Source organism: Diceros bicornis, chromosome 12 (genome assembly GCF_020826845.1).
Source record: "Diceros bicornis minor isolate mBicDic1 chromosome 12, mDicBic1.mat.cur, whole genome shotgun sequence".
Classification (NCBI taxonomy): domain Eukaryota; kingdom Metazoa; phylum Chordata; class Mammalia; order Perissodactyla; family Rhinocerotidae; genus Diceros; species Diceros bicornis.
Genome location: NC_080751.1, coordinates 58646748 through 58660053, shown reverse-complemented (window position 1 = coordinate 58660053; position 13306 = coordinate 58646748). Strand labels below are relative to the sequence as shown.

General features: G+C 54.8%; 1 protein-coding gene across 1 annotated transcript in view; it reads left to right on the top strand.

Annotated features, from left to right (window-relative positions):
• KLHL29 (kelch like family member 29) overlaps window positions 1–13306 on the top strand; it is a 306684-nt gene that overhangs the window by 229528 nt on the left and 63850 nt on the right. Inside the window, exons 4-5 of the mRNA XM_058551720.1 lie at window positions 8489–8630; window positions 11484–11996. Coding sequence (XP_058407703.1) covers window positions 8489–8630; window positions 11484–11996 — 655 coding nt within the window. The remainder of the gene's footprint in view (window positions 1–8488; window positions 8631–11483; window positions 11997–13306) is intronic.

Below are 13306 nucleotides of genomic sequence, written 5' to 3'. Positions count from 1 at the left end.
TGAGGGCCAGGCCTACCCTGCACCTTTCAGCAGAATGAAAGGGAAACTGATATCAGAGGGGAGCTGAAGCCCAGGAAAGGGCCTCTTTCTTTTCAAAGACTTTCGTTTGTGTTGGGCTTTTTTTTCTAGGTGATCTTATTTCAAAGCTCCTTTGAAAATGCTGTGGGTTTTGTAATGGATGAAAAGTTACTTGGAAATGGGACTAAGAAGTTTTCAGTTGAAAGTTGTTAGAGGCAAGTTGAAAGCTTTGAGTTGTAAGGTTCTGCCAGATTTATCATTTCCTTTGTCCATAAGGCCCATCCATTGGGAGGGGGTCTGGAGGAAGGGGCTGGGGGCCTGGACAGGGCACATGAGAGAGCATGGTGCAGAAAACCAACCCCAGCTCTATATTTGCAAGGGGGACCATCTGAGCTGAACTTTCAGCAAAAATGTCTCCAAGGTATAGACTTTGATGTTGGAAAAGGGAAAAGCAAATCTCTTTCCAGAATACTATAGGATGCTGGGTTCTATCAAAGACAATGGCTACTGCACAGATGTTTCATATCAGAAAAATAATTATGAAAGAAGATAGGGCCCAAATGGACCCGAGAGAGGGAGAGGCAGGGCCTGGCCTGAGCCCTAGGGCACATCCACATCGGAGACTGACAGGAGAAGAAGCCAGTGAACAGCTCAGAGAAGAGGCCCAGGAAGAGGGTTAAGTAGAAAACCAGGAGAAGCAATGTTACACGAACGGAAGGGAAGGGAGTTTCAGGAAGGAGGAAGGAAGAAGCCAGTGTTAGGGGTCAGAGAACAAGGATGGGGAAACGCTACTGGCTTTGGCATCAGAGATGACTGTTCATTTAAAGGGGATGGTTTCACTGAAGCAGGAGCAGAGGATCAGGGGCCCCGAATCCCATGGACGGGATGACCACAAAGGAAGAGAGAGGGCAGATGGATGCTGGAATGGCAGGTGAAGTGGTCACACAACAATTTTTCCGTCCCTGTGTTAGAAAGCCAAGGGGAAGGGGATGATGAGGAGAGAGGGAGAGAGGAGGTGGGGACGAGAAGGGCGGACCCTGGAGCACACTGCCAGCTTTGGAGAGGGGTGGAAGTGTCAGTCTGTGCCGCCCTGGTCTGAGACTGAAGAACTGGCCCCATTGGAGAGGCCAAGACTGCACTGGCAGGGGTTAGGGGAACGCATCAGCGGTGGCTTAGGATCTAGGGGGTCCAAAGGAGTGGGAGAGATGATGGAAGCCCAGTGGATCTGGCTCCCCAGCCCCAGCGTGCTGTCACGGTCAGAGCAGGAGGCCCAGTCAGAATGGACATAGTGGGGGAAGGGGAGGCCATGGCTGGTATTCCTGTGGGCTCCAGAGGAGGGGCTCTAAGTGTTACCCCAACAGGATAGTGTGGGCGCAGCCTGTTTATGGGGCTGTCAGCGACAGCAGGGGTGGGCCAGAGAGAGGTGGCCTGGGAACATTCTGGCCATCAGAAAGCACTTCTGAGGGTCTTAGGATAGAACAGACCAGGGTTGGAGTCCCAACGTGGTACACTGTAGGTATTACTGAATTTCTCTGGGCCTCCTTACTCTCATCTGTAAAATGAAGGTGAGAACCCAGAACTCCTCATGGAAGGAAATCACATCATGCCCATGTCTGGCATGTAGGAGGTGCTCAATGATGTGAACCATTAGGATGGCGGCAGGCCAGGCAGCGCCATCTCATCTGTGCCTGCCATCCATCTATGGCTGGGGCTTGTTGAGTCCTTATGGTGATCCCATGAGAGAGAGGGCACAGGAAGTGGTTGGTGGTTTCAACTTAAAGTACTTGCAGGTGACACTCAAGGCCAGGCACAAAGCCTGGGGTCGCAGGGCCAGTTTAGAGGCCGGCCACTGGCCTCTGCAGTTCCGTCTCCCACCCCAGCACATGGCTGCCATTGCCAACTGCCCCCTGGGTTCACTCCCTCCTTACTCAGCTCCCTCGCCCCCCACCCCATCACATCCTCTGCCCTCACCCAGGCTCCCGGCAGGAACACTTGCCCTCCAGAGACATCATCATATTCTGTAATATGATTGGAATCTGAATATATATTTAAAATGACAAGATTGAAATTAAAATTTAAATAAAGAATTACTTTTCTGTAAGTTGCTCTGAAAGCAGTAATTTAGCAGCAAATTGATAGAGAAAGGTAAGCACTGGTCCTTTAAACCATCGTGCAGTTTCCAGCATGCGAGCCAGAAGTGTCTCAATTTAACACATCATTGGTTAGTATTATTAGAAATTTCATCGGGCTCCGGAGCGCATTATGGCGGGGCTCCGAAGGGGAGGCTGAGGGCGCCGGCCTGGGTCCAGGGGGCCAGAGAGGGCAGCCTCATTAATGGGCAGGAGGGCCTCCAGAAAGCCTCCCCCAGCCCCAAGTGGGGATTTAACTGCAATTATTTTCTTCTCTGTAGTTCAGTAGCAATCATGAAATGAGAACTGAGAGACCCATAAATGTCATTTGCTCTTCCCAGAGGCTACGGATTTATAGCTTTGATGTCTGTCAACACATCCTTCTGACCCCTTGAAACCTAGGCTGCGAACAGGAGTCCATGAAGACAGTATCACCAAGCAGCCGGTTCCCATGAGCCACATCAGCAAGACTTGAAAATCTGTCCCCATCGGGACCTGCCCAGCAGCTCCTGCCCCTAGGTTCCCCACGTTCAGGCACAGGGGCCTGCAAACTTGAATGTCAAGGCCATCACTGCTCCCCAGAGTGAGGTCCATGCATCACCTGGTAGGCTTGTTAAAGAGCCGCATTTTGGGATCCTTCACCCCAGACCTACGGAATCAGAAGCTCTGAGGGTAGGGTCCAGAAATCTACATTCTTTCCTAAATTAGGTGGGAATTATGGGGAGTCATGAGACAAAGCGAGGCTGCAGCTCAAGCTCAGAGTGCAGTCAGCCCCAGGTTACCCCCCCTGGTGTCCCCCCCTGTGGCTTCTCAGTTTTCACCCAGGGCCACTTGCCACGGCCCCCAGCCAGGGTGCGCTTGCACTAACTCGAGTTGTAGCGGTTATGTAGTTACCGTCCCCACTCTATTTATGCTGCCCCCAATCCGCTGTGGAACACAAAGGGATGCACATAGAACTGTTGCATTTATATGTCAAGAGCAACACACAAACGACTTTTTGATCTTTTGCTATTTTGCAATATACACAGTAGAATGTGTATCCTTTCTTTTTTTTTAGTGGCTTTAAACAACATTTTATAATATCTCACAAATGTGTGCATAAAAATTCTGAGAGGGCCTGGCGGAAGCATCTGCTGCTTCCACAGTGTTGACGAGAGTCACTCGGCGGTATTCATCTGAGAGCTGGTCTGGTCTGGAGGCTCTGAGAGACCAAGGCAGAGCCTGCGAGTCCTCTTAAAAGGCTGGGCCCAGAGCTGGTGTAGTGTCACAACACCGTGGGCCTGTTCCCAGCCTGTGTCATCCTCCCAGATCCCTGGTGTGGGCATATCCCATCCTGCTGGGCACAAATTCCTCAAGGGTGGGAACCAAGCCTTGACCATCACTATGCCTCGGTGTCCAGCAGTGCTTCTGGCCCAGAGTGAGCACAGAAGCACCGTCTTGCCAATTAAACCAAAGTGAGGGCTGGGGGACACTGAGTGGGGGCTCACTGCTGTGAGGGATGGGGCCGGCTATACTCAGTGCTGCTCTGCAGAAGGCCATCCCTGCCAGCCCTGTCAGCACCACACAAGTGACAAGAGTGTCAAGGCTTGCAGGTTCTGGTCTGTTGAGGCAAGTTCATCAGCAGGAGGCAACGTGGGTGCTAGCATTGTCACTCCCCCCAGAGGAGGCCCACATGAACCCTGGAAGTGGACTCTGGAGCCGGGCTCCGTAAAATGTATCCAGGCTAGAAACGCACTTGTTGTGGGGTCCTTTGGTGGCTACCTTGGTCCAAATCTGTCTGCCTTATTGAAGGCTGCCTCGCTTTTGTGGCCCAGCGCCAGCCCTGTCCCTTCTCGAAACTCTCCCTGACTTCCAGGCTCCACTGATTCACTCTCTTCTGACCACCTTGGGCAAATAGGGAAAGAGGCTGAGTTCTGGTTTCTCCAGGCAATCCCCAGCCCCACAGAGGCAGCAGTCAACCTCGGCATTCACATTTTCCACCACACTCAGGCACGTGGGCAGGGGCGCGGGGGCACAACTGATAAGTTCTCATGATCAATCAGTAGATTGGGGTGTTAGGCCTTTGAGCAGCCTCTGGCAGCATCTGGGGCAATGGTGTTGGGGGTCCCAGCCCACGAGGACCCCACAGTCTGGAAACCTCATCTCCCCAATGAGGGGAATTCACTGCATCACATTTCCCAAATGCACCAAGCTGTTTCACATCTCCGTTCCGTTACTCACATTATGCATTCTCCGAAATGCACTCCACGCATTCATGCACTCGTTGAACCAACAGTGATGAATGCGCCTACTGCTGGCCATCACTGTAGCACAGAGACCCTGCCCTCATTCATTCATTCCCTGGGCACCGAGACCAGGCCAGCACCAGCTGGGCCCGGCACTGTGCCGGGTCCCTGCCCTCATGGAGCTCGCCCACCAGTAGCCTCTGGGTAGACAGATTATCAAAAAGCAGCCCCTCTGGGCTGTCACAGCCTCATGGGTGCACAGCCTGGTGAGCAAATGGTGCTCTGTGGGAGGAACTGCGCCTCCGCCTCCCCCGTGGTGTCTGCCCCCTCACCCCCTGTGCCAGGCATCTTTGCACGTGCACCCCCTGCAGCCGCACACACCTTCCCCTGAGTGGAGCAGGGCCCGGCCCCAGCTCTGCGGGCGACGTGTAACTGGTTCTCCCCAAGCTGGGAGAGCACAGCCCAGGGCCCCGGGAGGCTTGTTGCAGGGTGGAGGTTCCCAGCCCCGACCAGCAGGCGTGTCGGCCCGTGCCGCAGCCTCACAGAGAGCTTCATCCATAAAGGATTGGGGTCTTTAGTGTTCTTCAGTCGCTGAAAGAAGCAGGATGCTGTCAGCGCCGTAAAAATGTGACCTTTGAAAATTTACAAGAGCTCGGGGTTTAAATGCTGCTGCGTTAATGATGCATCCCATTAGCATCTCATTAAAAGGAAGCCGAGAGAGGCCTGCTCAGGCCGGATGATGGGCAGATAGGGCCACTCCACGGCGCCGGACAGGAGGAGGGCCCTCCTCATCTGCTTCTGTCTGCTGAGTGCCATCGTGTCACAGGAGCAGAAGCATAGCCAGGAACGCTGGGGAAAGGCCAAATGTCTGCTTGGCTTCACTGACTTCCCAGACCGTGGCAGTGGAAGGGGGCCCTGCCTTGCTAGCCAGACCTGGGCTGTTCTCCTGCTTGGTAACTGGCGGGGGGGGGGGGGGGGGGGGGGGGGGGGGGGCTGGCATTCAGGCTGGAGGAGGCCTGGAGAGCCTTTGGTGGAGTCGTGGACCTTTGGGGACCTTTCTCCTTTGGGAGAAAGGCTTAGCAGGAGCTGGGTTCAGAGCCGAGCCTGGGAGCCACCCATGGTCCCCAGAGGCCTCCAGAACCCCAGCACGGCGTGTTTACTTTGGGCCTGGAGCCCTCTGCAGGAGGATGGGCCCTGGCCAGGCTGAGCTGACTCACCGCACGAGCTGCTCCATTCTCACCCTCCTGGGCGCCGGGGCGCCTCGGCAAAGTGCACAACCCGTGTCCATATTTTTTCTGGAGGGAGTGGAGGAAGGAATGTTCGTTATTTTAATAAAAGAAATAAAAATTCCTGAACTGCAAGTTGCTCGTAGCTTCAGAAGTTGCTGGTGCCGATGAGAATAAGAGTGGCCTTATTTACCATTCCTAAAGAAAATAAAAGACTCTTTTCCTTCTCACAGTCGAATCGCTTTCTTGTGCATAAGAACTCGCTTGTAATACTCATGAAAGACAGCAGACTGGAGACCTGTTGTAGCCACACCCAATCGCCCCCTGGGCGCGCCCCTGCACCCCCTGCACCCCCTGCATCCCCGGCTTCTGTCTGGAGTCTAAGCCGGTTCACAGTTTGCGTAGCTGAGTGCTCCGCTCCGCTGGGGGCAGCCGCTCGAGGTCAGGCAGAGTCTCGTCCCAGCGTCCCCAGTGCCTTGGGCAGGGCCCCGCACTGAGCAGGGGCCCTGTGCCTGTGTGCTGAACGAACAAACCAACTAACCAACAAATGCGCAAGCGGGTGAGCTGGCAGGAGTGTTTTGGAACCAAGGACTCGAGCAATTAATGTATGTTGGAAAAGTGTGCAGTTTTACAAGTTCAGAGACTCCCCAATTTTAGAGTAAAAACTGGAACTCCTGAGGTTTTAGAGTTCAGAATCTGGTTACCCACTCTGGAGGAGGAGAGCCCAGCCCCTCCACCGGTGGCAATGGCTACTGTAGGGCCAGGGCCCCCGAGTTTCCCGTGCCCTTCCCTGCTCTGTCAGGGTAGCAGGCTGGGGCGCGGGTGCTGATTCCGCAGGGGAGAAATGGCGACGGGAGGGGGACCCTGAAAACCAAACCTGGGACTCTTGGCAGCAGAGAGGGGCTGCAGCGCCCCCTGATGGCAGGAGGGGGTTCTGCTTGTCAGTGAAGGAGGTGCTGGTGAGGCTCAGGTCTGAGCATTCAAACTTCACCCACAAACAGAACCTGAATGAGCCGTGGCACAGGCTCCTTCCCCCTCGGGTGCCTCGGATTACAGAGGAAGCGACCTCTGCGCCTCTGAGCTAGCACCCCGGAGAACCTGGGGTTACAGAGGGGGCTGCAGACGGGGCACACGGGAAAGCTGTCTAGTTAGAGCACGCTGTAGAAGCCTCGCTACTGTTCCATAAGTTCCCTACGACTATTGGTGAGTGTGGCTAAATCCCAAATCCCGCTCGCCCACCCTAAGCTACATCTGTCCCACAGACAGAAATGGGGCAGGGGCCTCTGATAAGGAAGCTTGTCCGTTGAATTGTTCTTTCCTCAGGAGATTCACTCTTTTCCTTTGTTTCCTGCTCTGTTCACAGAAGCGGAGCAACTGAAATGCAGGCCAGAGATAAAGTGCGGCCTAATGCAATTAGCTCAGCGCAGCCTGCGGCCTAATGGGATGCGGCTCCCGCTCCTCCCAGCCGGCCCGAATGCAGGCGCTGCTTGTCATCTGCATTATGCATCAAAGCCCCAATAAGTGCTGTCCATCCTCCTCCTCCCCGGCCGGTACCCCCCAGGTCGGCCTGGTGTGGAACCCGAAGAGTCCTGCTGGTCAGAGAGGCCCAGTAGGGGGCGCTGCCCCCCACCAGCTGGGTCACTGGGTCCTCTTCCGTCAGAAGTCACAAGGATCGTAGCCCTCACCTGAGAGAGGCCTGCAGATGTCCCTTGAGGCTCCTTTGGCCTCTGTGACTGTCCCTGGTGGCCAACCATCTCGGCAGCCCACCCACCTCACCCTTCACCCCAAACCTGGTTGGGCTCTAGGTGCAGTCCTGGGAGCTGTGGAATCTTCCTGAAACCACCTCTGCTGAGACCCACACCCCTCACATCCCAGTTATCCCAGTCCTGGGCTCTCCAACATGCTTTTTGGATTTTTTTTTTTTTTTTTTTTTTTTGCTTATTATAAATATGGTAACAGCCATGGTGGAAAATTTGGCAAATACAGAAAAGTGTAGACAAAAAAATAAAAGTTACCCATAATCCCCTTACCAAAGAATAACATCCCTGCTAACATTTTGGTTTTTTCCCTCCTGTACATAGTGTTTTACATGGCAAGATTATATTTTTGTCATGTTATGTCCTGCTTTTCTCATTTAATGTTGTAGTATAATCTCGTTAAGAATTCTTAGTAAACATGATTTTTAATGACTATATAATAGTCCATCATAAGGCTGTAGCTCAGGGAGACCAGTGCTGTGTTAATGTCTGTTTTCACCCTGAGGTTCATTTTCTCATTAATCTAAATATCTAAATTAGAGAGTGAGATCCTCGAGAAGAGACCCTGCCTCCTACCGAGGGTCCTGGTGAAGGTGCTCCTTCTGAGCTGTCCTCCCACAGGCCTCAGTCCCCACCCTCCCCACGCCCCCGCCGTGCAGTGGGACGTTTGGGGCCTCAGAGGCTGGTGTGGGGGCAGGATGGGGCCTGATGGTGGAACTCTGGAGAGCCGTCGTTTCACATGTCAAAGGGCTAGGCACATGGTGGCATTGAGCCTGTGCAGTTGGTCCTCAGCTCGTGCCCGTGGATGTTGTTGTGGTTATTAATGATCCAAGGACTGGGGGGACTTCACTTCTCACAGCACAGAACACTGTTTCTTCTGTGATAGCTCAGGTGGAGTGAGCGGCTGCAGCGGGTGGCTGGGGAGGCACTGGGTCAGGTGTTCCTGGGGGTGAGAGCTTAGCGGAGGCCACAGCTGCTACTAATGCCCTGTGATTCCCCCACAGGACTGGCTGCAAGGCCCGGTCTCTGCTCCATGGCTCAGAGAGCAGGAGTACCGCTTGGGCGATGGGCCCTAGGACAACAACCCTTGCCAGGGATCGTGCCATTCACCTTCCTACTCTGCTTCTCTCCAGGCCCCTGGCATCTCCAAAGCGGACAGTCAGTCCCAGGGACTCACGACCAGCATCCGGTGGGGGCAGACACCTGTCAATCAGTCCACACCCTGGGACACTGATGAGCCGCCCTCCAAACAGATGAGGGAGAGCGACAATCCAGGTGTGTACATCGTTGGCAGACAGAGACACCTTTGCCCAGAGCTGGGAGGGATTGAGAGGCCTCCTGGATGCGCCAGCTCCTCAGCAGGTCCTGACCCACGGGCCTGCAGCAGCCCGGACCTCAAGCTGCATGGGGTGGGGGGCACTGTGTGTAATTCCCTGGGTTGTAGCTGCATCTCTACCCCTTTCTCTGCTACTCACGAAAGCGTTTGGGAGGGCAAGGGAATGAGTGACATTATGGGAGTGACTTTGAATCTGCTTTGTGTTATTTTGAATAGTCATTCCCAAACCTCAGGATTCTGATTCATAAATTTCTCAAGTCACACCTTCTGGTGAGGTTTTGCCTTGCCAACGGTTACATGAGAACTGGGATGCTCTGCCCCCGACCTGAACTAGGGGTTCACCACCTCCTACAGCACCCCAGGCCTTCTGTGGACAGCTCTGAGCATAACAAAAGCTTTCCCTGTGATCTCCCATGGGTCCCAGACCTCCTCTTAGGATACACAGGACACATCTGCTTGGCCCTCCACACCACAGCCCTACAGGAATCTGCAGCCCCTGCTCATTCCCCGACAAGTATCCTGCAGGATAAGCACCCCAAGTCCTTCAGCCACGCCCCAGAGCCCACAGCTGCCGTCCCTTTACCTTCCGGGGACGTGCTCCTCTCTCTGCATCCCTCAGTGCCCAGTACCCAACACAAAGGACCCACATGTGGTCTGATCAGTACCTCCTTCATTCAGCCCCTCTACTCTGACCATTGCAGCCCTGGATCGCATTTGCTCTGCTGGCAGCCACAGCACGTGCTGCCTCAACAGTAAGACCCCAAGACTGTCATGGTGACTACTCCAACCCCTGTCCATCATCTGGCCTCAGCAGATGGGAGTGGGGACCCAAGGGCAAGACCTTGTCAATATCTTCCCGTACGACTCTCAGGATCTCTTAGAGTCCTGCTTTTATTGCTGACCTGTGCCCAACTCTCCCAATACTATGCACCTGCAGACTTGGTGATGATATCTCCCACATCATCATCTGAATCATTGATAGAAATGGTGAGCAGGGCTTGGTGCACATCACTAGAGATCTCCCTTTGGGTCTCCAGCACCCTCTGGGCCATTTGCCAGCTCATAAATCAATTGCCTCCATGGAATAGCATCTCTGTACCTTCACCACAGAGTTGCCTGAGATCTTGCCAGCTGTGCTCTGAAGTTCTGATGCATTTTTCCAGGCTCCCTGGCTAATCCTGGAGAGCTGAGTTTAGGATGACTTGCCTTGTTCTTAAGACACCAGGCTGGATCCCAGTGATATCACCTCCTCTCCTTCAAGCTTGGAGACAATCCCCCTTAGCAGCCCATTCTAGAACCTTGCTGGCACTGCTTCCATTGGTCGGTTTCTAGTTTTCTCCAACTTCTCTTGTTATCAAAATCAGAACTGTTTGCTGCATATTTGTCATGCTCCTTATTCTGAGTGTCACCTCGATGCCTGCAGCAACCTATGAAGTTGGTGTTGTAATTGTCCTGTTGCAGATGAAGAAACTGACTCATGGAAGGCTTGTGCCTAAGGTCACACAGCTACTGAGGGGCAGAGCCAGGACTAACGTGCTGTCTGTCTGACTCGAGCCTGGCTCTCCACCACCATACCGAGCAGCTCTCCCTTTGGGTGACTCCTCAGTGACAGCACCACCAGTGGTTTGATAGCCACCCCGCCCTCTTGGCTCCTGCTCTGCCTCACAATCTTATTCATCTGAGGGACCTCCCAGCCCCCCTTCTAGCCTCTGGGGATGGGGGTCCTGAGTGGCACCCCGGCCCGCACACTCCTTCCTCAGTCTCCCCACCCTCAGTCTGTACTGCCACTCCAGAGGCATCAAGAAAACCAAAGTGGCATTTGGGTGACAGAGACCTAGACTCAGACTCATTCAGTCAGAGGCAACCCAGACTGGCCTTCCCTGTCACAGAATCTTCTGGCTTCATTCACAATCCTGCTTAGGTCACCTCAATGTCAGCTCAGCTCAAGGGACCGTGGGCCCTGATTGGGCACAGCTGGCCTTGCATCTTGTATTGGATATCAGGAGGTGTGTCTAGACCCCCTTCTTCAGCCAAAATTTCCTTAAGGGCCAAAATGGACTTCTCTTGTTTCCCCCAGGGCTGGCCATGCAGAGGTTGCTTAGCACAAAGCCTGGCCCCCAGCAAGGCCGTGGAGAGCAGCCCCTGCCAGCCTTCCCCCACAGCCCCCACCTCCTGCACCACAGGGCCCTTGCACAGCTCCATGCTCTGGTGCTCTCGCCTTACCCAACAAATACCTACTATCCAGTTTTCTCCCTGCCTCCTTCAGACAGTGATTCTCCAGAAAGGAAAGAAAAACACCAACATTTATGGAAGATTTAACACATGCCAGACACTGCTAGTTTTTTTTTTTTCCCCCCAAATACATTTTCCTCATTCTGTTCTTCCCAGGAGACCTATGAGGTAGGTGTTGCTAGTTCCACTTAACAGGTGGGAAGAATGAGGCTCAGAGAAAAGCAACTTGCCCAGGGCTGTTAGCTAGTAAGTGGCAGAGTCCAGATTTGAACCCAGATCTCTTTGAAGGTCTCTGCTTTTTTCTCTCTGCTTTGCTGCCTCTCGAGCTCTCCCAGGCAGATGGTGCTTCCTCCTCTGAGCCCCCATAGCCATCTGTTCATATACCCCACAAACACTTATCCTGTGCTACCATCATCACTGAGTCTTAATCTGAGGGCTCCTGGACGCACGTGTCTCGTCCAGCTCTGTGACCCCAGCACCTAGTCCAGGGCCTCGGGCAGTCGGTGTTTGTTGAGTCCATGTGTATTCGGTAGATGACATCTCTTCCATCTCCCTTGCAGGCACAGGGCCATGGGTGACCACGGTGGCCGCCGGGAGCCAGCCCGCCCTGATCGCACACTCCTATGGAGTGGCCCAGCCTCCCACCTTCAGCCCGGCTGTGAACGTCCAGGCCCCGGTCATTGGGGTGACCCCCTCACTGCCCCCCCATGTGGGGCCCCAGCTCCCGCTGATGCCAGCCCACTACTCGCTCCCACAGCCGCCCTCTCAGCCACTGAGCAGCGTGGTGGTCAACATGCCTGCCCAGGCCCTGTATGCCAGCCCGCAGCCCCTGGCCGTGTCCACCCTGCCTGGCGTGGGGCAGGTGGCCCGCCCAGGACCCACCGCTGTGGGCAACGGCCACATGGCAGGGCCCCTGCTGCCTCCACCACCACCAGCCCAGCCGTCTGCCACCCTCCCCAGTGGTGCCCCTGCCACCAATGGGCCCCCCACGACCGACTCGGCCCACGGGCTGCAGATGCTACGGACCATTGGTGTGGGGAAGTATGAGTTCACCGACCCCGGGCACCCCAAAGGTAAGTCCTGCTGCCCACATGCTCCCTGCGTGCCCGCCTCTGTGCCTCCTCGCGTGGTCACTACGACACAGCGCAGACAGGAGTGTGGTTCCCGGTGGCCTGTGCTCTCCAGCACCTCCTTCCCTGGCCTCACTCAACCCGGAGGCTGCAGTGGGCCCTCCCTCTGCCCAAGACAGCCTGGCCTCAGACAGAGGAGGCAGAGGGGATGGTGGAGGAAGGAAGGACAAGGAAGGTGGGGAAATGTGAGTGAGCAAGAAGAGGAGGGGAGGGGAGAGCCTGCAAAGTCTGGATCCTTCCACCTCCAGCCCAAGCCCTGGGCCATTCTCACCTCTGACCCCAAGGCCAGGCCAAGTGCAGAATGAACAGGAATCATCTGCTCCTCTTAGGGCTCCATGGAACAGTGCGTTCGGGGTTCTTCTCCATATTCCACCCATGAGGACAGTGAGAACATGACTGTCCGCGTCCCTCCCTGGAAAAGCACCCTCCACCATGCCATCGGATGAGACCAGCTTCCAGGCCTTTAGGTTAGGCCCAGGTGACGCTCCCAGACCATCCTGAGCCAGTTGAATTTTTTGTTTCAAGGACCCAACAGTGGCCCTGTGAGGCTCCAGGAAAGGACACCTCCAGCCTTGGGCTTCAGTTAGCCCCTTCCCCCAGCCCCAGGGCAGTTTTCAAGGCAGATCCTTGAGAAAAGAGCCTGGAGGATGAGCCCCCAGCCTGAGGGGTAGGGCAAAGGGCATCAGCAAATAGGCCTCACTCCTGACGTCCATCTGGGGGATCTGTCCAGCAGGATGCAGGATCAGGCAGGAAGAAAGGGGGCTTCCCACAGGAGGCTGGGGAGATTTGTCTGTCCCTTAGAGCTCCAGACAGCCAGGCCCCTGCTCCTGCTGAGGGGAGAGGGGAGGCAGCCAGGCTGCCCCAGGTGCAGGCAGGAGGGTACACAGTGGGTGGTCTGCCCTGCTGGGGCATCCAGGCCTCCTTTAAAAGGAAACAATAAATGGTCCTAGGAAGTGTGGACGTCTGGACATGACTTCTCAGCCTCCCTGCTTACAGCCCCTTGAGATGGCATCTCGGGGGGCCCTGCCTCTTAGCACAGCAATGACTCCAACCAGCCATTCTTTCCCACCTGCTCTCATGAATCTCGATCTTTGTCCTTTCAAGCAATTTTCAGGCCTTGTCAAGCATCCCAACAACAAAGCCATGTCTAGATCTCCCTTGGGTTTAATTCTCAATCTGTTTCTGCCCCGACTGCCTTTGTTTGGGAAATCAGCACTAGTTTTAAATGACAAAATTATAGAAAATTACATCTA